General features: G+C 37.2%; 1 protein-coding gene and 1 pseudogene across 2 annotated transcripts; both read left to right on the top strand.

Annotated features, from left to right (window-relative positions):
• Positions 1–1,159: 1,159 nt before the first annotated feature.
• Positions 1,160–5,961, top strand: LOC149256844 (putative leucine-rich repeat receptor-like protein kinase At2g19210). The gene is made up of 11 exons (XM_089455479.1): positions 1,160–1,337; positions 3,050–3,584; positions 3,758–4,245; positions 4,330–4,459; positions 4,557–4,628; positions 4,969–5,040; positions 5,135–5,206; positions 5,350–5,418; positions 5,512–5,580; positions 5,709–5,777; positions 5,868–5,961. The coding sequence occupies exons 1-11, from the start codon at positions 1,256–1,258 to the stop codon at positions 5,959–5,961; spliced, it is 1,752 nt and encodes a 583-aa protein (XP_089311605.1). The 5' UTR covers positions 1,160–1,255.
• Positions 5,962–6,031: 70 nt separating this feature from the next.
• Positions 6,032–8,377, top strand: LOC149256843 (putative LRR receptor-like serine/threonine-protein kinase At5g48740; annotated as a pseudogene). The gene is made up of 8 exons (XR_016266486.1): positions 6,032–6,107; positions 6,350–6,573; positions 6,684–6,892; positions 6,995–7,121; positions 7,264–7,332; positions 7,434–7,622; positions 7,715–7,847; positions 7,963–8,377. The product of XR_016266486.1 is annotated as a putative LRR receptor-like serine/threonine-protein kinase At5g48740 (transcript).
• The last annotated feature ends 16,733 nt before the right edge of the window (positions 8,378–25,110 follow it).

The following is a 25,110-nucleotide window of genomic DNA, read 5'->3' as shown; positions in this document are numbered from 1 at the left end:
AAGATCTATCACTGGGTATGCTTTCAATATTGGGTCCAGGGCCATTTCTTGGAGTAGTGAAACGCTGAGTATTGTATCTTTATCATTAGCAAAATGAGTATCAAGTTGTATGTGCAACCACTTGTGAAGCAATTTGGTTGAGAAGACTTCTTCATGATGCAAAAGAAGAACAAAATGATGCTACGATGATTAAATGCGATAACCAAAATTCAATCAAGTTGGAAAATAATCATGTTTTTCATAAAAACACAAAACATATAGATACTCAATTTCATTTTATTAGAGAAAAGGTTCAGTGCAAAGAGATTTTTCTTGAATATTGTAACCCCTGTGAAAATGTGCAGCTGATATATTCACCAAGTCTCTTGGGAAGATTAAATTTGAATTGTTTAGGGAGATCTTAGGTGTGCAAGTGAATCATTTCTCCATTAAAGGGGGACAATCGAAATTAATGGAGAAAGTTTGTTTCACGGTTGTGTGTGTCTTAGATTAGATTGTAGGAGATAGTTTTGATTTCCCTAAATTGAATATAAACCTATATATTTCTGATTTGATGATTCACGAACGAAACTGTTTAGGCAATCTTTGAGTATAGCTTGCGCTAGTTTCAGTTTGTAAATTTCATTCTAATTTGTCTTTCTATTTTTTAACAATTAGTTAAAAAACACCCTTTATAAGCAAATAAGCAAATAGTTAGTCACACGTAAAAAAAAACCTTTTATAAATAGTTAGTCACACGTAAAATCGTTCAGGTTGCACAATGTCTTTCCATTGAGATCTCTTCCTCTTTCTGAGGAATTCTACAGAACTAAATCCAAGGAGTCCTCTCATTTCAGCTGTAGATCGATCTCGTCTGCTCAATATCGAATCCTGGTACAATGAAAGTTATGGCCAGAATGAAAGTGGCTAAACGTAACGAAGGTTAACTAGGGTCGGGTCTCCGGATCATGCTTTTGTTCAGTGGGGACCAATGATGGATTTGACAGCGGAAAGTCTGTACAGACAAAGGTTAAAGTCAATACGCGTGTTTTTTGGATTGGATAACTACAAACGACAAAAGCGGGAAGTTTCCTCTCTCCTTCATTATGAAAAAGACACCTTCAGTGGAGTCATTCGGTCTTGTGAGGTCTCATACAGGAGGGATAGCAACACAGTTTGGGAGAAAAGGCCGAGCGGAAAAGCCTATGATAAAAACCTTCAACGTCAAACAACCATCAGTCCAAATCCTTCTGCTGTGCAAACATTTGGTTGACAGATGGAGAAATTAAGTTATGGTAAATGGGGTGGCACAGTAGTTGTGCTCTTGCGTTTATTCATTGCCATTACTGCCCAACCAGGTATGTAATGGAACATAGGGCTCACTAAGTGCGCTCTTACCTGTTGCGTTGAAGTATTTCCGTTTCGTCTAACTTTTAGCACCGTCCCTTTTATAATCGTCGTTTGATATCCTGTTTTTTTTAAGAAGGAAAAATGTTGGAAGAATCAGGTTACATAGTTGTTTTTTCTGATCAGATCATGTTGTTCCAAGTAGATACATGAAAATCTAGAAACATATAAAAAAACAGCAGATATATGCTTTGAAAATAAAATAGCTGATCTTATCAAAAAGCTAATCCTTCAGCAGATATCGATCAACCATAGATAATGTATATGAAACTGTAAATAAGGAATAGATGACCAAAAATACAGATGTCTGTTCAAAAACTTTAGTAAAAAAATCAAAGAATCAGTCCTGAAATCATGATTAAAGGCAGCAGAGTGAATGGCCCCTGGAGCTGAATCAACTCCTCTTTTCGAAAGCATATCCGCAATGAGGTTCTGTTCGTGTAGATGTGATTGAAGGAGATGTGCTGAAAGGTTCGCTTCACTGTGCGAACTTCATCCAATTTTCCAACAAGGGAGGGTGGAATCCGGAGAGCCCTCTGACCCAATCGATGGAGCCTTTAGAATTCCAGGAAACCTGAAGATCGTTGATGTTGAGCCAGTTTGCAGTGAAGAGAACACCCCATACTGCAATGATTTCCGCATTATTGTTGGTACCCCATCTCCCTCCCACCAAAAATGATAATAGCAGCCAGGCTTGGTGACTATGAAAATACCACAACAACATTGTCTAATAAAACAGGCACCATAGGAAAAACCAACCAGAAACTTTTGCCACACGTGCTTTCTTTTAACCTTCCTCTGTTTCTGAACAGTTTTACTGGGACCAATTTATAAGAAATAGACCACAATCCCCAACAGTGCAGTCCTTACATCCACCCTTTTTTTCCAGAGGAAAAAAACCAGCATATTTTTATATTTAGAAAATATAAAAGGACATATAACAGAACATAAGGCAAAAGGGAGAGCTATGACAAAACTCCCGACAGTTTTGCAGAGGAATGACCATTGGCCAGAAGCCAAAATGTCCTAAGATTTGATCCTGAAAGCCCCTAACAGATCCACCTAAATAACATATGTCCAAAGATAACGAAGAAAGCAGCAAATTACAGAACTTTGGAAAAAGGAGACAGCCTCCTAAAAGGAGAAGGAAACAAAGGGATCAAAACCCCAACAGCCAGAGAGCAATGGGAAAACACATAGACTGATGCCTTCATAGCAGAACACCATCATGGAGTCCTTACATCCACCCTTATATGTTCAAATATCTTACTATTCCTACAATACTAACTACCCTATATGATATAAAATGTTAATGTTCATAATTCATTATATGTCTCAAACCAGAGTTTGAGACATTTCTCCAATGAATCATTATTCCAATCCATGTAAGACTGTGTCCCATACTTCTGTAGCAATTGGGCACCTCAATCTCCAAGGTATGTAAGACAGTGTTCCAGACTTCTGTAACAGTTGGGCACCGCAATAAAAGGTGTATCACATCCTTCTGTAACAATTGGGCACCTCAATAAAAGGTGTATCACATCCTCCGAATGCTGCATACAAAGGGGGCATATCCTGTTTTTATAATGTTCAACGAACATATTTTTTCATATTTGGTCAGCAAGATGTTGGTTTGTTCATTACTCTTTTTGGTGGTGTGCAGGATTTCTGAGTATCAGTTGTGGAGATAAAAAAAATGCCACGGAGGAAAACAATATAACATGGGTAACTGATGCTCATTACATAGACGTTGGTGAGTCAGCAGACATAGGGGAAGCCTATGGCTCTTACTTGCACACAATGCGTTATTTCCCAAAACCTCTTAACAAGTCTTGCTATCAGTTGCCTGTGGCCCCTGATGTCCCTCACCTCTTAAGATTATGGTTTGCCACGGGAAATTTCAGTGGATATGCTGGCGACTTTTATGAATTCGCTTTCTCTATTGAGACAGTGGATATGCTGGCTTCGCGAAACGTAAGAGTATATCAGGATACACCAACGTTTTACGAAAATATATTGGTTACCAAAGGCAGAATGTTGTACATTTGCCTTGTCAGAACCTCCGAGACTGATGATGATCCCTTTATCTCTGCTATCGAGATTAGGAGGCTCCAACATGGCATGTATACAGACGCTCAGCCAGGAACAATCTTCTTTACATTATCAAGATACGATACCGGTGGAAATTCGATGGTCAGGTGAACATTTTGAAACTTGTTTATATTTACCTATAGAAATCAAGGCAGAAGAATAAATTGTAATAAATTCAAATCTCGCTCTTCTACCTGCGATAAGACTTCAATACAGTTGAGTAGTTGTCATTTTTTCGGTTAATGATTGACCTGCATAGCTTTGGTGGTTGATTGAGCAGGTATCCTCACGACAATTTCGACCGCAGACCAATCGACGCATTGATGTTAGATTCTTATCCATATAAGATTGTAACTTCAGAAAGACCTATTTCAACAAACAATACCAAAGACTTTCCTCCAGCTGCTGTCCTGCAAACTGCGTGGGTCATAGACAGCTCGAACTCCTCCATTCCATTGGAAGATTGGAAATATTTCGATCGGGAAAATTCGGGTACAGACCGAGCATTATTGCTGTTATATTTTGCAGAGCTCGAGACGCTGAATATGCATGAATCGAGATCATTTTCAGTCAAGATAAATGGTGAAGAGTCTGAAATCAATACTTTGGTGCCAAATTATTCAGCCCAAGAGGTTACAATCCAATCCTCTCCTATATCAAATTATTTTAGTTTGATTGAGGGAAGTGAGTCTACCCTTCCTCCTATGATCAACGCTTTGGAGTATTACCAGCTACTTCAATCACACCCGCCAACATATTCTAATGAGAGTAAGAGACTTGCCCTCACTAAATTTCTCACAAGTAAATTACCGATTTTACAACTCAATGCCTAACGAGCTTCTCAAACTGCAGTTGACCATCTTAACGGTATCAAAAGTCGATTTGACATAAAATATTGGATTTCTCCTGATCCTTGCTATTTGGTACCCTGGGACGGAATTGGCTGTGATATCACCTTCGACGGAGTAACAATTTCTGAAATGTAAGTTAAATTCTCCGATTTGTTTACAGCAGAAATCGTGAAATCATGAGGCATAGAGGCCAAATCTAACATGCCACGAGGATACTGTTGTTGCCAGAGATTTGTCGGGAAGGAATCTTACAGGACCGTGGCCTATCGATTTTGCAAAGTTGACTGCATTGGTTAATCTGTAAGCAAAAACTGGACCTCTATTTTATCTCTGTGTAACCTCTAACTATCCCTTCGGAGAATACCACAAATACTAATAGTCATTATAAACTGTGCCCATGTCTTGGTGTTTGATAATAGAAACATGAATATTCTTGATGGTGTGTTAAAAGTATTCACTGTTTATAAGTCTTCCACATGGGAATATAGAACTCTGGTTTGGCTTTTCAAGGGAACATAATTTGCGTTTGAATATTATATGAGGCACCAATCATCTGTGCAGCATTTACCTATTCGTTTCAATACGATACCACCAAATAATCATATGTGCTGCATTTACCATTTTGTGTTGGAATTAGCAGGTCACTTCACCATAATCACTTAACCGGAGGATCACTGTTCCATTTGGACAATCTAACCAGATTGGAGGGACTGTAAGTTTCTTTGGGCACTCTAACTTCCATTTTGTAGGTTCTTGTGTTCCTATACATTTTCACTCTACAAAAATTTACTTTGGCTACTTTGCAGATATTTACAAAACAATAACTTTAATGGTGATCTTGAGTGGCTAAGTTATCAAAGCGTTTATCTTCGAGAATTGTACGCTTGCTCCTTTTCTCTGTTTTCTATTTAACCTTTTTTATTTTATTTTTCTTCAAAGTTAAATGAAACTAATTAGTAAAATTTGTACTTTGTGAACATTCATCTGTGCAACATTTACCTATTTGTGTTGAAATTAACAGGTCACTTGACCATAATAGCTTCACAGGACCAGTGCCAAATTTGGCCAATCTAATCAATTTGGAGCGATTGTGAGTTACTTTCCCACATAACTTTCATATAATAGGTTATTTTGTCGCTATACATTTTCATTAAACAAAAAATTTACTTTGGTTACTATGCAGATATTTACAAAACAATAACCTATCTGGTACTCTCGAGTGGCTATCTCATCTAATATCTCTTCAAGAATTGTACGCGTACTTTTTTCTCTTCAATTTTTTTTTTTTTCAATTCAAAATTAAATAGAATTAATTACTAAATTTGTAAATATTTTGCAGTAATCATCTATGCATTTGCCTATTTGTGTTAAAATTAACAGGTCACTCGACGATAATGATTTCACTGGACCAATGCCAAATTTGGCCAATCTAACCAAATTAGAGCGACTGTAAATATCTTTGAAACAAAACTTTCTTTTTGTGGATTATTTTGGCTTTACATTTTCACAAAACTAAAATTGACTTTGATTACTGTGCAGATATTTACAAAACAATAAACTGAATGGTAATGTTGACTGGCTATTGGATTTAAAAAATCTTCAAGAACATTTGATTTTTTTTTTTTTAAAATAAAATACAAATTATCAAAACAAATTCAAAATAAAATACAATTAACCAATAAATCAATGATTTTAACTTCTATGCAGAAATATAGAAAACAATAATTTCAGCCGTGTATTTCCTGCTCAACTTCTCCTTAATTGTTCGCTGAAACTCAGGTAATAATATCCGATTTTATATTTCTCATGCTCAGACACAACTTGTTTTAAAATTTACAGCTTCAATATTTATTTTCATTCATATTTTCTATACTATAAATTGCCACATATGATAACAGTGAATCGAATTCAATCTCTAATTAACTTGAAATTTTACAGAAAATGACAATGAATCAACTTAAAATTTTAATTTATTCAACTGCATGACGTTTATGGAAAAATATGTTTTTTCTGGTGTGCAGTTATTCAGGAAACCCCTACCTACGGGTGGGTACGAGGGAATGTAATCTCAAGAAGAAAAACAAGGATAAAGACAAGAATGAAAACACGAAATTGATAGTTGTACTCGGAATTCTATTCATCGCGTTGATAATAGATCAATATATAAAGTTGACCATAAAAAAAGAGCGAGTAGCTACCAAAAGCAGTGCGGCCCAAAAGGATCCAAAACATTTCTTGTATAACGGTAAGTATTACAAATATCATTATTATAATATGGACATAGTTAGAGTGTACTCCATAAATGAAACATGGTTATAATTTTACTATTATTAACTGTACCTTGCATGAACGCAGACCACTCGATGAATATGGTGCCAAATGCAACAAAGTCACGTGCCTTCACTCTAGATGAGATGATAGCTGCCACACAAAGCTTTAGTCAGGAGATCGGACGAGGGGGGTTTGGATCGGTCTTCTTTGGCAAATTACCCCAAGGAAAACTTATCGCTGTGAAAGTGCTCTCACTGTTCTCCCGACAAGGAATTCAAGAATTCTTGAATGAAGTAATTCTCAGATAGAATATGGTTATCTTTGTGTCCAATCTAGGAATCTCAGTGTTTGGTTGGTCTGCACCCTTAACTATTATATATGCATCTCATGAACAGGTTGATCTTCTTTCTAAAATAAACCATAGGAACTTGGTATCTTTATTGGGCTACTGTAACGAAACCGATAAAGTTATGTTGGTCTACGAGCACATGTCAGGAGGGACTTTAAGAGAACACCTTTATGGTAAGAGTTATACTGAATAGATCCAGAATCAAATTTAACTGCTGCCATTTATAGTAAATTATATTACTCTAAAATATGTTTGTTTCATTCAGTAAAATAGCCAATGTAACCAACACGCATTTGGTTCTTGTATTCTTTCCAGGTCCCCGTGCAGAAAATTCGGATCTAAATTGGAAAAGAAGGCTCAAAATAGCTTTAGATGCAGCGCAGGGTAACTATTTATTTTAACGCTCATTGTTTACAGTATTGATTACGGTAAAATAGGAGTCAATCATTAAGTAACAGTATATCTAATTGGATTTCTATGCAAAGGCCTGGAATACTTGCACGTGGGTTGCAACCCGAAGATAATTCACAGGGACGTCAAGACCCCAACATCCTTTTGGACAGCAATTTGAATGGAAAATTGGCGGATTTCGGCGTTTCAAAGATGACAATTAATGGGGAGGCTACTCATGTTACCACTGTAGTAAAAGGAACATTCGGATACCTGGATCCAGAGTATGTAACTTACTCTGCAACAATATTTTTTATGATGAGTAGAGGCAATCGTACCGTATTTGTTAATTTTTGTTGGTGACAAACTTTCACAGATATTTCAACACTCAAATGTTGACGGAGAAGAGTGATGTGTATAGCTTTGGAGTGGTGTTGCTAGAGATATTATCCGGTAGGGCACCCATAGATACAAATTTACCTGAAGAAGAAATAAACATTGTTCGATGGGTAAGGAGCCTTATTACCAATCATGCAAAATATAAATATTTAACAACATTAACAGAATATTTCGTAGTGCATCTGCTAGAGACTAACAATAAGTATTGGCGTGACATATTTACAGGTGACATCGTATCTACTAGAGACCGATGAAAATGGTGGCAAGATAATAGACGTGACAGACAAGAGGTTGTGTGGAGGTTACGACATGAAATCTGTGAGCAATGTTGCCAAAATAGCGATGAGATGTATTCAGGCTTTACCGTCACGTAGGCCGACTGTAAGTGAGGTAGTGGCGGAACTCAAAGAGGCTATCAAAGTTGAGGAGGATAAGGATTGTATTTCAATTGCAGAGGAGAACGGCATCCAGAATGGGGATGTATCAACTAAACGCGAAGGAATGGAGTGGAGCGATGACAGCTGCAACATGTCAAATGTAGGAAGATAACTTCGCATATAACCATGTAATCAGAGACGCGAACAGAATACTAAAACGTCTTAACCAGAATGTTTAGATTATGCTTAAATTTTAATAAAGTGCTCCCATTGTTTGTCACTTTTGTAATCATCATATTGTCCTTAAACTTGTCGGGAATTTCTGGTTATTCCAAACAAAATACAGTGGAAAAATCCTCTGTTTCCACTGTTGAGAATTTTCTGATAAATTCCGAAACAACAAAAATATGAACAGAGAGTAATACTCTGTTTTCTGATAATTCAAATACACAAGAACAGAGCATAAAATAATACACTACTTTGCTTCAGGATCAAAAACTGATCAAAATAATACTTTGTTTTTAACTCAGAAAAACAGAAAAATTCGTTCTCTGGAAACGGTGTTGCAGCAACACAATTTTTTTTCAGTTGCTGTAATTTGTGTTGCAGCAACGCTGTTCGTGGTGTTGCAGCAACCTAAATTTTTTACGTCAAGTATTTTTTGAGTTACGGTGTAACAGCAACAGGGATTTTTGACGTTAATTATTTTTCGACTTATGGTGTAACAGCAAGAGGCAAAAAAAAACTTCTATTTATGAACGATAAACTAACTGATAAAATAAGTCTTTCTCACGTAGAGGGATCTTCACAAAATATTATGCTAAAGAGCATCTTCCTCTTGACAGCGATTACAACAGGAACGCTTCAGTTCCACAAAACAACTATCTCAGAAAATTTCAGCACTGCTGTGCAATACAAAAAAAGCTCTCTTGTTCTACACTGCTGTGTTTTACAAAAGAACTTTCAATCTATGTATGCATTCATTTAGCACATACGCGCTGCTGCGTATTGCCTTTGTTTTCTCAACAGAACAACTGCAAAACTTCACGCTGCTGCGTGCTCCCCTTTGCTCTCTATCTCTCTGTTTTCTACACTGCTGTGTCTACACATATATATAGTGCAGGAAGCGGTCATAACTTATCCATCAACCGCCTCAACTCTCTGACAGAGTCTCTGCTGCACATAATGAACAAATCTGATCTTTTGACATTCTGCTGTGCTTCTTGAGTCGGTTATGTGGAAACCCAAGACTGATAAATGCTGCGGCTAGCTCGAGGCTAGTACTTTCCTTCTCGGCCATGCTTCTTCTTTAATGCTGTAGGTGACCAGTTATTGCGCAGAGCCCAGATCTGATCTTCCTCCTCCTTTGGGAATACAAACAGGTAAAGGGCGAAAAGACACTTATGGCGGTGGCGTGAATAAGCCGAAACAAATAATACACGTTGGAATAAAGACAGATGGACTGCTGGGATTGTTTGCACGTGAAGGTGCAATTTCTTTTCAACTGTTGCTGCAGTTGAAATTACATTCCAACACTCCTCTTTAATTTCAACTGTTGGGAGTTCAATCATACCCAGACATTTCATAAAAAACTCAAAACTTTTCTGATCCAATGGTTTGGTCAGAATATCAGCAACCTGCTCCTTCTCTGCTCTCATGGGAGATTTAATTCCATATCTCTTCCTTATACGAAGATCTTCATCAAAGAATGACTATTAATAAACTTCAACAATAATGATAAAAAATTACAGGCTCCCCTTTAGTGTATGCATTATCTTCTTTCGGCAGAATCTTCTCAAAAAAAACTTAGATCGGCTCGAGAGCTCAAGGGACTTTTGGACTGTATTTTCTTCCTTCTCCATACTTGTGTAACTTTCTTCTTTTGCATGGGTCTAGCTTGTGTAAAGGCCCATGTTAAGTTACAATCACGTGCCATATGCCCAATGTTATGACACTTGAAACATTCAACATTGTTCATGAATAAAAATTCATGATTTCTTCTTGCAAAATTGTTTCTTGGAGATTGTTGGAGACTACAACATCTATTTCTATGAAATGCTCTGCAGTGTTTTGCCATATGACCAAAGTTTGAACAAGAATAACAATAACCAAAAAATGAACTTTGATACCTGGTATATGGAGGTTACCTTGATGTACTTCCGAAGCCTTTCTGCCTTGAAATTCTTTGCTGATAACCATTGCCTCTCGCATCTTTGTCGTCGTCAACATTTCTTCTTGGAGCTAGTTTTCTACTTGGAGTAGGATTTCTTCTATTGTAGCCTTGATTTTTCTCCTTGCCTTTGCTGGAATTAGAGGCATCACAATTTCTTTCTGCCTTCTTCACATCTCCTTTGCTTAAAGCATTTTCATTCTTGTTTGTGGGTTCACATACATACCCGAGTCCTGATTTATCATATGGAGATCTGTGATAGCTGAGCATATCATCCAAGGCTTGAGAGCTCTTCAAGATTTTGTTCATCCTTCTTCTCCACCAAATCTCTAATGAAGTGATATTTCATGTCAAAATGCTTTGTGCCACTGTGATAAATTGGATTCTTTGCTAATTTGATGGCACTTACATTATCACAATAAATCACTATAGGTTGAATTTGTTTTTCTCCAATTTTTTCCAAAATATTTCTGAGCCAAAGAGCTTGTGTACCAGTTGAGGTAACTGCAACATACTCTTCTTTTGTGGATGAGAGGACAACAATGCTTTGTCTTTTTTAGCTCCATGTAATCAAACCAGAACCAAAAGCGAAACAATTTCCAGATGTGGACTCACTGTCATCAAGACTACCTCCCCAATTTGAATCACTAAATCCAACAAGATTGAACTTTTCACAAGAGTAGTAATGAATACCAAAATTTAGAGTGTCTTTCACATACTTTAAAATCCTGTTGGCTGCATTCATATGTATTTCAGATGGATTTGTCATATACCTTGAAACAAGTGAAACTGAATATGTAATATCAGGCCTTGTGTGGGTTAGAAATATAAAGCTCCCCACAATACTTCTGTAAGTTTTCTCATCAACTAAATCAGCGCCATCATCTCTACATAACACCTCTCCATGAGCACTTGGAGTAGGGGATGGATTACAATCAAGCATATCAAATTTATTTAGCATATCATGTGCATACTTTGTCTAACAAATGAAAATCTCATCCTTACTTTGATAAACTTTCATTCCTCGAAAATATTTCATGATGCCTAGATCTTTCATCTCAAATTCATTCATCATAGCAACATTGAATTTATCATTCATCTTAGAACTACTATCCATATACAATAGAGCATCAACATACAAACTTATGATTAGAATATCAATACCTTCTTGTTTGTATTAAAGGGTAGGATCACTCTTACTTCTCTGGAAGCCATTTTCCTGAAAGTATCCATCAATCCTAGCATACCACGCTCTTGGTACTTGCTTGAGACCATACAAAGCCTTCTTTAACTTGTAGACATTATTCTCCTTTCCTTCCACTTCAAAACCTTGTGGCTACCCACATATACTTCCTCTTCTAAGTACCCATTCAAGAAGGCACTTTTCACATCCATATGATGTATGCTCCACTTTTTCTGAGCTGCTAATGAAATCAACATTCTAATGGTCCCCTGTCTTGCTACTGGTGCAAATGTCTCTTCATAATCAATTCCGTACTTCTGTGTGAATCCTTTAGCAACTAATCTTGCTTTGTATCTTTCAACACTCCCATCACTGTTAAATTTAGTTGTATAGACCCATTTGGTTCCAATATTTTTCTTGTCATGTGGAAGCTCTGTCAACTTCCAAGTGTCATTCCTTTGAATGGAATTCATATCTTCTTGCATGGCTCGCATCCAAACCTCATTAGTACATGCATCTTCAAAACATGATGGTTCAAAAATAGCCTTGACTAATAAAGCAAAATTGACTATCTCACCTATTGGGCTTTCTTCATGTGCTTGATTTGCACTCCTCTGATAAATATCACTCAATCTTTCTACCTTCCTTGTAGAACTTGGAGAATAAGTTGGACTTGAACTTGATGTTGAAGAAATTGATGAAGGGCTACTTGGTGGAGTTAAGCCACTAGTTACAGAAACATTAGTTGGATGCTCATGATCATTATCAACAATTATATCATCATTCAAAACAGATTTTGTCTTCTCAACATGGCCTTTTTTATGACCATAAACTCCCCCTTCATAAAAAATTACATCTCTTGAGACAATAAGCTTGTTATTTAGAGGATTATACAATTTATAAGCCTTGCTTGTCTCACTATACCCAATAAAAATACATAACTCACTATTTGCATCTAACTTTTTTCTATTCTGATCAGGTACATGCACATAAGCCAAACAACCAAAAACTTTGAAATGATTAACATTAGGCCTTTTTCCATACCAAGCTTCATAAGGAGTCATCTTTTCCAGTGCACTAGTGGGGCTACAGTTGAGGATGTACACTGTTGTAGCATCTTCATCTCCCTAGTAAGAGTTGCTCAATCCCTTAGTTTGTAACATGCATCTTGCCATTTCAACCACAATACAAATTTTTCTTTCAGTTATGCCATTATGTTGGGTGTGTATGCTGTAGTATGTTGCCTCTTGATGCCATTCATATCACAATAAATCTGGAATGCTTTTGAGCAGAATTCTCCTCCAGGTCAATCCGCAAACATTTGATCTTGTACCCTCTCTCATTTTCTACAAGGGCTTTGAACTTCTTGAATGTATCTAGGGCTTCACTTTTGGCCTTCAAAAAATATACCCAACAATTTTGTGAGTAATCGTCAATAAAAGTGATGAAATATGATGACTTACCCAAACTCTTAGTCTGCATAGGACCACATATGTCTGAATGAACAAGCTAAAGTGGGTGATGAGCCCTCCATGCAGTTCCCTTTGGAAACCTTTCCCTTGCATGCTTTCCTGTAGCACATCCTTCACAAACCTCCTTATGCTCTTCTACCTTGGGCAAACTAGAAACTAATGCATGTGAGGTTAGAAACTTCAAACTGTTATGAAACCAGCTCACAAAAAGATACAAAAGATAGATCAACGCCTTAGAATTCAGCCTCTTCGAGAGGGCAACCTCCTTTACATTAATAAATGAATGATTCCTTGATGATTCAAATGACAAAACCTCCTTTCTATATATAGGAGTCTAAGGAGTCACAATATAAGCCAGCCAACCTAACAATAATAATATAAAGGCACAAAAATAACAATAAAGAGATTCTATGGGGCACAATAATAACAATATGGGGACAATAGGGGCACAACAATATTAATAAGGGATACAACTACAATAGTAATGGGGTGATCACTAGTATTATAGGGACCTAACATGCCTCTCTCCTTCAAAAAGGTGTTGTCCTCAACGCTTGAGTAGTTTTGGATGCTTCTGTATAAAATTCTCATCCTCCCATGTGGAATCTTCAGCGGATAAGTTCTTCCACTTGATGAGATACTCTGAAATTGATTGATTTCGTAGCTATCGAGTTCTTGTTTCTGTGACTGCTTCCGGTTCCAATATAATTTTTCCTTCCTCGTCAAGTTCTGGAAATATTGTTTGAACTGGGAGCTTGTCGCCTATAACCTTCTTTAAACATGAAACATGGAAAACTGGGTGCACTCGAGAAGCTGCAGGAAGCTCCAATTTGTATGCCATAGTACCAATCTTTTGCAACACCTTGTATGAACCAAATACTTTGGTGATAATTTATTATCCTTCTTAGCTTGCTTGAGGGACATTTTTTTATATGGTTGTAGCCATAGGAATACCCATTCACCTACATCAAAACTTCTTTCGTTGCGATGTTGATCTGCCTGTTGTTTCATTCTATTCTGTGCCAACACGAGGTCATCCTTTAAGAGTTGGAGGACTTGTTGTTGATGCTCGATGTGATGTTACACTGCTTGAACCTTATAATTTTCTTTTAAATATGATGTGATGGATGGTGGCTGATATACATAAAGTGCCATAAATGGGGTCATTTTTGTTGCTATATGGAAGGAAGTGTTATACCACCATTCAGCCAGAGGAAACCATTTGATCCATTGTGTCTATTTATTAGATACAAAGCAATGAAGATATCCTTCCAAACATTTGTTTACTATCTCAGTTTTCCCATCAGATTAAGGATGATAAGATGAGCTATGAGATAACTGAGTACCTAGATAAGAAAATAATTCTGTCCAAAAATTTCCAGTGAAAATGGGATCTCTGACACTTACAATAATCTTTGGGTTTCCATGTAGCTTTTGAATTGTTTCCATAAATGCAGTAGAAACTGTACTGGCTTTAAATGGATGTGATAATGCACAAAAATGTGCATACCTGGTAAGTCTGTCAACTACCACCATGATGACACTCTTTCCCTCAGACTTGGGTAAACCTGTGATAAAATCCATTGAAACCTCCTCCCAACGTTGGCTTGGAAGGGATAAAGGTTGTAATAGACCCGGGGTCTTAATTGTTTCAACTTTATTTTGTTGGCAATCCAAACATTCTGCCACAAACTTTTGAATATCCGATTTAAGGTCATCCCAAAAAAATTCCTTCTTAACCTTGTGGTAAGTTTTTAAAAATCCTGAGTGCCCTCCTGAGGGAGAAGTGTGCAATTCCATAAGAATCTTTTGCTTGAGTTAAGAATACTTACAAAGGTATAAGCGATATTTGTACCATAACGAATCATTTTTCCAGCTAAATGTATCAGATGTACTGGAATCTTGTTGTAACTTTCGAATAAGTGCCCACACTTCTTCATCATTCTTCCATTCCTCCCTTGCTTCGTTTATCCAATCTAGTTGGATAATAGAAATGGCACACAAAAATGCTTCCACATCCTCATCATTTCTTGAGAGTGCATCTGCCACCACATTTTTCTTCCCTTTTTCGTAGATGATTTCAAAGTCATAACCCAACATCTTTGTGACCCACTTTTGTTGCTCTTCAGAGGATAATCTTTGTTCTAAAACGTATTTAAGGATATCATGATCCGTTTTTACCTTGAAGTGTCTTCCCATTAGGTAGGGTCGCCATTTCTTAAGTGCATGTAGTATTGCCAACATTTCCTTCTCATAAATAGCTTTGTGTAAAAACTTTCCCTTGATTGGACGACTTTCAAAAGCAATGGATCTTTCATCTTGCATTAAAACAACACCAATTCCATTTCTTGAAGCATCACATTCCATAATAAAGGTTTTTGTAGATAAGACTGGTGCTTGGCACAATGCCTCTTTAAGATGTTCGAAGGCCTTTGTTGCTTCTGGAGTCCATGAAAATGCATCTTTTTTCAATAATGTTTTTAGAAGTGCTCCTATTCTCCCATAATTCTTAACAAACTTGCGATAATACCCTATCAACCTGAGAAATCCTCGCAATTGCTTTATGGATGTGGGGATTTTCCATTCCTTAATGGCTTTAATTTTGCTAGGGTCTACCTTAACTCCTTCATGAGATACAATATGACCCAGATATTCCACCTCTTGTACTCCAAAGAAACATTTGGATCTCTTTGCATATAATTGTTTCTCCTCCAATAGTTGTAGCACCCTGTCAACATGTTCAACATGATCCTTCCAAGACTTGTTGTAGATTAGTATATCATCAAAAAATACTAACTCAAATTTTCTAAGGAAGGGTTTGAAAATGGAATTCATCAAACCTTGAAATGTAGAAGGTGCATTGGTAAATCCAAAAGGCATAACCAAAAATTCATAATGACCCTCATGAGTTCTAAATGTTGTTTTCGGAATGTCTTCAGTCTTCATTCTGATTTAATGATATCCTGAATGAAGATCCAACTTGGTAAAGTAAATTGATCCATGCAATTCATCCATTAATTCATCAATGACAGGAATGGGAAACTTATCTTTAATAGTGAGCTTGTTGAGCTCCCTATAATCCAGACACATGTGCCATGATCCATCCTTCTTGTGCACCAATACTACTGGAGCAGAGAAAGAACTTTGACTAGGTTGAATTATACCAGCCTCTAGCATTTCTGCAACCATACATTCAATTTCACTCTTTTGGGCATAGGGATATATGTACGACCTGATGTTTGGAGGGACACTTCCTAGAATCAGATGAATAGCATGATCATGAGCACGAATAGGTGGGAGACCTTTGGGAGTCTCAAATACCTTGGAATGATTGTCCAAGACTTTTTGGAGATTTGGAGAAATAGATGATTTTGATGTGGAAACATCTAGCGAACATAATTGTGCAATTACATCTCTTTGTTCCTTTTTTAGAAGCTTTGTCATACCGTTAGAGTTGATTATCTTTCCCAGTTTCCCTGCAATACCCCTTAATTCAACTTCCTTTCCTTCTGCAGAAAATTTCATGAAAAGTTCTTGAAAATTAAAAGCTACTATACCCAAAGATTGTAGCCATTGGACTCCTAGTACAACATCAACACCTCCCATTGGAATGGAAAGCATTAGGCTAGTCAGTACATATTCTCCCATGGATAGCTTGATATTATCACACTTTCCAAAGCAATTTATTGTTCCTCCATTTGCAACCATCACTTGACACTCTGGTGCTGGATATAGGAAGCAATTCAATTCTTTTGCTACCTTACAATGAATAAAATTGTGGGTACTTCCTGAATCAATCAACACTATTACCTTTTTCTTCTTGATTTGTCCTTCTATCTTGATGGTTTGAGGAGTGGTAATTCCAGCGAATGCATTAAAAGATATGGTCGAATTCATTTCTTCTTTATCTAGGCTTTGTTCCTGGAGTATATCCTCTTCTTTTGACCTTTCTTGCTCCTTTTCTTCTTCCTCTTCACAATCTATGTAGAATAATTTCTTCTTAGCACACTTATGACCTTTAGTGCATTTTCTATCACAACGGTAACAAAGCCCTTTTGCTCTTTTTTCTTCCAATTGTTCTGGTGTCAACCTTATAGGTTGTGGAAGAATAGGGGCAACAACACTTCCCTTGTTCAAATCATATTCTTTGTCCTTTATGGTGTCAAATTTGACAATAAAGAATCCCTTTGAACAGAGATGGATATCACAATTTTATGTCCATATAGAGTAAATCCATTGACGAAGGGCTTCCGGTTTGGGCCAAAATCCATTGAACCTGCATATCACTACTTTAGTTGAATAATCAACATGTATTTCATTTACCTCTGGTATGGAGATTGTTAATTCAGGGTTCTGTGTTGTCTGCTCAACAATGTAGGCCCCTGGTGTTGTAGCTTGTTGTTCTGGTTTCTTTTGTGGTTCCATCTTCCCTTTGACTGCATCTTTGAAGGAAGCAAGTCCTTTTGAACTTGAGACGGAGCAGGCTCCGCGCAATCTTGTGTTGAGACATATGGTTGAGTCATTTCCTATACCGTATTCCATTAGGTTGCACTCCTCTCGCAGTACTTTCCCTGCGTAGAGGAGTAGTTGTTTGGATGGTGGGATTCCAGTATTTTCTTGTATCCTCTGTTTGAGGGTTTTTGTTGCCTCCCATTTCCCTATCTCGATGCATATTGTGTTCCCTCCCATGGATCTAATAAAGAGAGAACTTTTTCTATCTTCAATCAGCTTTTCCGGTGAGTGTGTTTCCAGATCTGACCAGAATAGGGGTAGATCTGCTCTACAGAGATCTAGATCGGAGGGCCCATGACCCGATCTGTGCACAATGCTGCTGATCGATGAATATGATGCAAAATCTGGGCTCAACGGCGGTTGTTTGGACATATGGAAGACATGATCTGCATGATAATTCAAATCTGAGTTCTGACCTGAAAAGGGCTTAATAATTTCTTCATACCTTTTGCTTTGTCGGCGATCTACCGTCCTGAGATCTCCATTCTGACTCGAGACAACACCCTCCGATGCAGTTGCTGCCACAGAGCAAACTTTCAATGGCTCGATCCTTCTGGATTTCGTAGGCAGAGCCGTCCCTGTTGGGCCTATTGGGGGTTTATTAGCAGTATTCGTCGTCTTTTGTAGCAGATCCGTCCGGATTTGCACTTCAGCACTTCTTTTAACCTTTGACTGCAGTGAAAAACGTGATACCCTTGCTCTCGGCCGAGAAGAGTTGATCAATACCCGTCGAGCTGGTTCAGAATTCTTACTTTGGGAAACTCCAGAGGTTTGATAGGCGCGGGTGAGAGCCATTTCCTTTGCAGGTTCGATCTCGGGTCGCCGAAACAGCTCCGTATGGCCGTGTCGTAATTAATTATCATATATATATATATATATATATATATATATATATATTATTTAAAAAGAGAGCCTGCTTAAAAATATATACTAATTATAATAAATACATGGAATTAAAGAGTATTAATAAGGATACTAGGGGATAAATGATGAAACAAGAAGAAGAAAATAGTATAGTATTTCAGAAGAAAAAAATAAAAATAAAAATAAAAATTAGGAGAAAGAGGCGGAGCAAGAGGGGAATAAAAAAGAGAGGGCCAGAATCCAACTCTTACTCAATTTCCAACTATCATCCCTCTTAAGATTCTTGGCATGCCTCTCAATTTCAAATGACATTTGTCATTTTGTGCGGCTTGTTTCATGAGGCTGCAATTTTTTGGCTACCTTGAGATTAATACAATGAAAATGATATACATTTAATATGAATTTTTGAAGTACAATATTTTGATGACAGTTATATGAACAAGGAAATTAAATGTACATGCCACTTGTCATTTTGTGTGCACTCAGTAAAGTAACACTTATGAAATGAAATGATATTTTAAGGTCCATGAGACTAAAAATAGTCTATGAGATCATTAGTTCCCTATTTTTTGCTCTTTGCAATTTAGTCCTTTTTCGATTCAAATCGATGATGAGCTAACCCAATCTTCCAACAATCACCTCGCTAAAAAGACAATGCCAAGAAATTGATGCTAACATGTTTTCATAATTTTCTCTGATGTCTTTGAATGCATCACATTCCAAAATGAAATGTTTTTCCAATTCCATAGCCCCAGACGTGCAAAATGTGCACACCCTTTCTTCCCAAGCTTCTTTAGGCCTTTTCCACCGTCCTGTTTCACACCGAAGTTGATGTCAGTTGGTCCTTGATTGAGCAATAAGAACCTTTTCCCTCCACGAAATGCTAGCTCCAATGAACTCTTTTTGTTGTAAATCACACATAGGGTTGAATTCCTCAATGTAATATTTCTTCTTTCTACCCAACTCTTTTCCCCATACCTTTTTACGAAACTTCTCCATAACAAAATCCTTTAGCTCCTTGATATTTGTGGGACAGGAATTGAGGTAGATATCCCATTTTTGCATCCATGTGTAGTTTTCTTTCATCCATGTTTTCTTTCTTTCACTGATGCCTTCATTGAAGATAACATTAGGCCATCTATCTACTCTCATTTGTTCAATTCTTTTTAGATATCTTATGAGCCACACCATAGCAATTACTTCAATGAAAGTTGCTCCTGTTTCACTCAAAATTTTCTCATAAGGTACCGAACTTTTTATTTGGAAATTGCTCATGATCAAGCGTTTTTTGGATTTTCTCAATTTGTTTCCATTTTGAGATGGGAGTGCTGCTAGCCCACAATTCAAACCCATATAGTATCACTGGACAAATTAGGAGTCCGAAAAACACTTTAATCGTTTTCCAATCCCATAAGTGTGCCTCTCTACATCTGTTTTGAAGAGCATATAATGCTTTCCACCTTCCTAAAATTCTCTTCTTTCTATAGTCCTCCCATTTGAGTTTGTTCTTGAAATCAATCCCAAGATACTTGTACTCCTTTACTTCTTCAAGAATGTTGTCTTCAAAGACGAAAGTATGCTGGCTATGCCTCCTTTCATTAGAAAAAAATCATTATTTTGGTCTTGCTAGTATTGACTTGCATCCCCACTGCTCTACAAAAATGCTCAAGGGAATATAAGTGCATTTGCAATCCATGGCCCGATTTAGAAATCAGTACAATATCATCAACATATAAAAGAAGCTTTATCAAAAACTCCCCCAACCGAACACCATCTCCACCTTGCATATTTAGCCACTCTTCCAATTTATCAATATATAGACCAAAAAGAGTGGGGGATAGAGGGAAACCTTGCTTGACTCCAATGTCACTTCTAAAGCTTTTTGAAATACCTGCTACGGTTCTAATTTTGACTTTCACTTCTTCATAAAGTCTATGGACAACAGCTCTATAATGCACAGGAATTTCATGTTCTTCCATTCTATGCCACAACTTATCCCTAGGGACTGTGTCAAATGCTTTTTTGAAGTCAACAAAGCAAAAAAATACTTCTTCTTTGTCCTCCCAAACCTCTTCAACAATGTGTCTCAATGTGATGCCATGATCCACTGTAGAATGTTTCAGCCTAAAACCTGCTTGTCCTCTTGCCCTCTTTTCTTTTACTTCTTCCCACTTGCTAATTCTATCTTCTACCATGCTGTCAAAAAGCTTTGAAAACGAAGGATTGACCATAATTGTTCTATAGTTGGATGGATTATTAATGTCTTCACTTTTAAAAAGGGGTATTGCTAGGCTAGTTGTCCAGTCTCTTGGGAATCCTTGCTGAATGATGTTGTTGAATATATTTATGATGTGCAGTGCAAGAGCGTTCATTCCCCATTTTAGATACTCTGCTTGAAGTTCAACCAAGTCCTTTGTCTTTCTTGTTTTCAGCTTCTTAATTCCATTCTCCACCTCCTGTAATGTGAAGAGCTTTGAATTTGTGTTGATCCTAGGGGGGACTCCACCTCAGATTCTTTCTCATAGAGTTACCTTGCATAATCAAACCATTGATTGGTTGTAATATTATTTTCAATTTTCTTCTTCCTTGGTTGTAGTCCCTTCCAGAAAAGCTTTGGATTATTCTTGCTTCAATATATTAAATCTTCTCTCGTTTGCATGAACTCATCCTTTTTCCTTTTTAGTATCTGCCTATATAACTTTACATTCATCTTCTCTTTTCCTACCTTTTTCAAGGTTCTCCTTGCCATTTTGCATTCCTCATCAAACTAAGCATTTACAGGAAAGCAATTTGATTCTGATTTCCTATTTTTTGCTCTTTTGCACTTCTCAAGTGCACTTTGGATTATATTTGTTATCTCATGGTTGCTAAAGCGTTTGAAACTAGTTTTCTCTTTCTGAATTGATCTCTCTAACATTATCTTGAAAATAGTACCATTTTCTTGTGTTAGAAGAATTTTTCCCCTTGATAGTGATTGTCGAGAGCATTGGGTTTTCCTCTTATGTTGCCTTTCTTCTAACCATGATAACCTTATAAAAATTGGGCTATGGTCTGATTTTAAGTCCCAAATATGCTCTCTAATACTAACTTCATCGATCTTTTCTATTAAGCTTTGTGAACACATCACATAGTCAATGACACTTGCCCCATTGTTTATGTTGCAAGTGAAGTTCCCAGACCTTTTCCATCTATCTAGACCATTGCGAATAATTAGGTTGAAAGCCCCACATAGTGTAAGAAACTCATCTCCAAAATGATTGCTAACTTTGTTATCTTCTAAACACCTCACCCATTGGGGATTCTCCTCTTCGGTGAGCCAAATAAGATTGTTATCCTCTTTGCAACAAAGGATGCTAGCTTGATTATTTGTTGTTCTAGCATTGAAATCTCCCACTAAAAGAACTTCTCCCTGCTGAGAGTACACGACAATATCTTGTTTTAAAGTTGCATATGGATCCTTGCTGTCAAGCCCCTTATTTTTGTAAGTTTTTGAGACTTGAGGGGAAAAATAACATGCTGCAATTCTTATGATTCTCATTCTTTGATATTTTCAACCATAAATATTGTTTATTTTCATCTTCTTTATTAACTGAATGTGACAGCCTTCTTTTTCTTTAACTAAAACTAGTATTCCCCCATACCCTTTGCCATTTTCTGCTACCTTGTTCCAAACAGTCAACTTCAAATAACCGTCAACGACAAGATTTTTACAACCATCATGCTCATGAGTTTCTGTGAGATAAATTATGTCTCTACCTTCTGCAATAGGCCCTAAACCAGTTCCCCTCCTCCAAGGGTAACCTCTACAATTCCAACAAACTAAACTTAGGTAGACCTGGGTAGGATTTGACTACTACGCAGTTTAGCACATAAGACTCAAATTTGAGTCTTCACCCCTTTTTGTCCATGCTGCTTTTGTTGTTTTCATCTCTATTATTGAATTCTCTGTTTTTTCTTTACTGTTAGCTTGCTGCTCTTATTTACGTGGAGGCCCAAACCCTGCAATAATGGCTTTCCCATTGTACAACCATGCCCTTTTCCCTTCATTTCTTGTTGTTCTAATTTTCTCCACTTCATCCCTTCTCTCCTCTTGTTGTTTTTTGGTTAAATCTTCATCGAGGAAGAAGTATGAGCCTTTCAAGAGTTTTTTTGCCCAAAAGATGTCGTTTTTCTTGTACGCTGCCATGGTGACTTTTATGGGTCGAGGCCTCTCTTCGCATATCCTCCCAACCCTTCTTGCTTGGCAAATTTGCCCTTTCCAATGTAGTTTCTCTTTCAGAAAGTCTCTTGTCAAATTGAGAGTACTTTCATTCTTCCCATAATCTCTTAATGAAAAAACCTTTCACTACAACCGTCCCTTTTGATTTCATTTTCTATGCAGTTTGTCAAAGCAGAGCCTATATGAGTTCCAATTTTTTTTTCTCTACAGTTTGTCAAAGGAGAGCCTATACAAATTTGCTGGAAACATAAACATTATGACACTTTGTGAACATTCTCAAGAGTTCGTGTGCTTTGAAGTCATTTGTAATGACAATGATGGAGGGTTGGTCCACATGGAAAACATGTTTCTTAAGGAAGATCACATAGCATGTACTAAACCTAAAAGCTAGTGAGAAAACACGTCAACATAAGTGTGTTAATTTTACATTATAGACTAGTATAAAATGTCACAAATTAACCAATAAAATAATGGAAATTTGGGTATGAATTTTGCCAAAATCAGTAGAAATTTTGGGAGATCTTGGTTACAACTCTTAAGCTTCAGGATTTTGGGTGTCTAGGAGGTTTTTAATGGTGTTGAATCTATTTCCATAATAAGAAAAGTGATTCAAACACTTCTATGATCAGATTTTTTGGAAAAAAATCACCGAATTAAAATGAAAAATAGCTTTTCGGGAAAATTTGTGGTCTCGACAGACAACACTTTATAAAACCTTGTCACCTACCTATAGAGAATGTATATGGTAATTACTTCTCTATATTGTTATTACCACTACAAGAAAAAAGGTCATTGGTCAGGGTCATGCCTATGACGGACCTTTAAGGTCCATCACCAATGTCACATATGGTGACGGTCTTTAAAAAGGGTTGTTGTAAGTGTATATAGTGATGGTCCTTTAAGGTTTGTCACCAAAGCCATTTTTAATGACACTTTTAGTGAGGGTCGTTAAAGGCCCGTCACTAATTCTCTCTTTGGTGACACTTTTGGTGAGGGTCATTAAAGGCCTGTCATTAATCCTCCCTTTGGTGACACTTCTAGTGATGATCTTTTATTGACCGTCACAAATGATCTTTTTGGTTACTTTTGGTGATGGTCAATAAATGTTCGTCATCATTGATCATTCCAACGAGCTTTTGATGATGCTTCATGCATGTGACAGACCTTTAAGGTCCGTCACCAATGATTCATATGGTGGCGGTCTTTAAAAAATCATTGTTGTAAATGTATATAGTGATGGTCCTTTAAGGTTGGTCACCAAAGCCATTTTCAATGACACTTTTGGTGAAGGTCGTTAAAGGATCATCACTAATTCTCTCTTTGGTGACACTTCTAGTGATGATCTTTTATTGACCGTCACCAATTCTATTTTGGTTACTTTTGGTGATGGTCAAAAAATGTTCGTCATCATTGATCATTCCAATGAGTTTTTGATGATGCTCTGTACCTATTACTATATTTTTTGTCAAAAGATAACGATTTAAGGCCATTGTTGTGGAGTCTTTTTCATTATGTGTCCAAGGTCATAGAGGTTATAATAGTCAGTCAATTTTTTAAGAAGTAATTAGTGTGTATCATTTCCCTCAAGTCATAAGAATATAGTTTTCCTATGAGTCAACACATGATTCATCTCTGTTAGGTTTATTATCTATCAAATTTCCTTTAAATAAAGTTCCACTAGTGTGTGTAGGAAGTATATTATTTAATACATAATCAAGCTCTGTCAATTATATTAATGATAGAGACGTAGCACTCCTCAACACGCATGGCACACCTTAACATGGTTTGGAACAGTACACTAACATTGCTTGGGACCTTGCATGTCTTGGAACATCTTTGTACCTAGAACATCTTTGTACCTAGAACATCTTGCCATGAGTAGGACGCCCAAGCACTTGATGGCATGCCCTATCATAGCACAACACACCCCTATCATGTGTTTTCATGCCCTGTAATCCCTAGCATGCCTTGGAACACCTTGGAATAATATTGCATTGACAAACATTAGCTCTTGGCACACATTGGTACTTGGCACGTATTGGAACATATTATTAGTGTGCCTAGCATGCCCCTTTTGAAAAAGATAAAGTCTCGATTTATTAACCCTCTTATGTGTTCATTTCCTTGCATTTTAGCTTGGTTATTCCTTTTTTTCCTTGAAACTCGACGCATATTGGCATACTTTAGCACCATGCACATCCTAGTATGTCTTAGCACCTGTCCCCATGCCTTGGTACTATTTGGCACATGTTAGCGCACCCTAGAACTACCTAGCACACTCTAGCACTTATTGAAATTCCCTGATATATCCTGGCATGCCTTACGCATGCTTAGCATATCTTATCACTCCCTCCTTGGCATGACAGCTAGCACTCATTGACACTCCCCGTCACAACCTCATATTCATTCACTTCCATGCATTTTGACCTAGTGCTCCCTTGTGTTGTCCTAATACTCCCTAACACTCCTCAACATGCATTGGCACTCTTTAGCACACCTTCTCACTCTTTGATATGCTCTTCCACTTCATGGCATGCATCACACTCCCTAATGCACATTGGCACTAGGCAAGTCTT

This window comes from Pinus tabuliformis, chromosome 7 (assembly GCF_031772625.1).
Source record: "Pinus tabuliformis cultivar Carrire ecotype Pingquan chromosome 7, CPIR1, whole genome shotgun sequence".
Lineage (NCBI taxonomy): Eukaryota > Viridiplantae > Streptophyta > Pinopsida > Pinales > Pinaceae > Pinus > Pinus tabuliformis.
This window is presented reverse-complemented; position numbering and strand designations above follow the sequence as displayed.

Coding starts and splice junctions, on each gene's coding strand:
- LOC149256844 (XM_089455479.1), top strand. CDS start 1,256: ATGGAGAAATTAAGTTATGGTAAATGGGGTGGCACAGTAGTTGTGCTC. Junction 5,419..5,511: donor CTAATCAATTTGGAGCGATT/GTGAGTTACTTT, acceptor GTTACTATGCAG/ATATTTACAAAACAATAACC. Junction 5,778..5,867: donor CTAACCAAATTAGAGCGACT/GTAAATATCTTT, acceptor ATTACTGTGCAG/ATATTTACAAAACAATAAAC.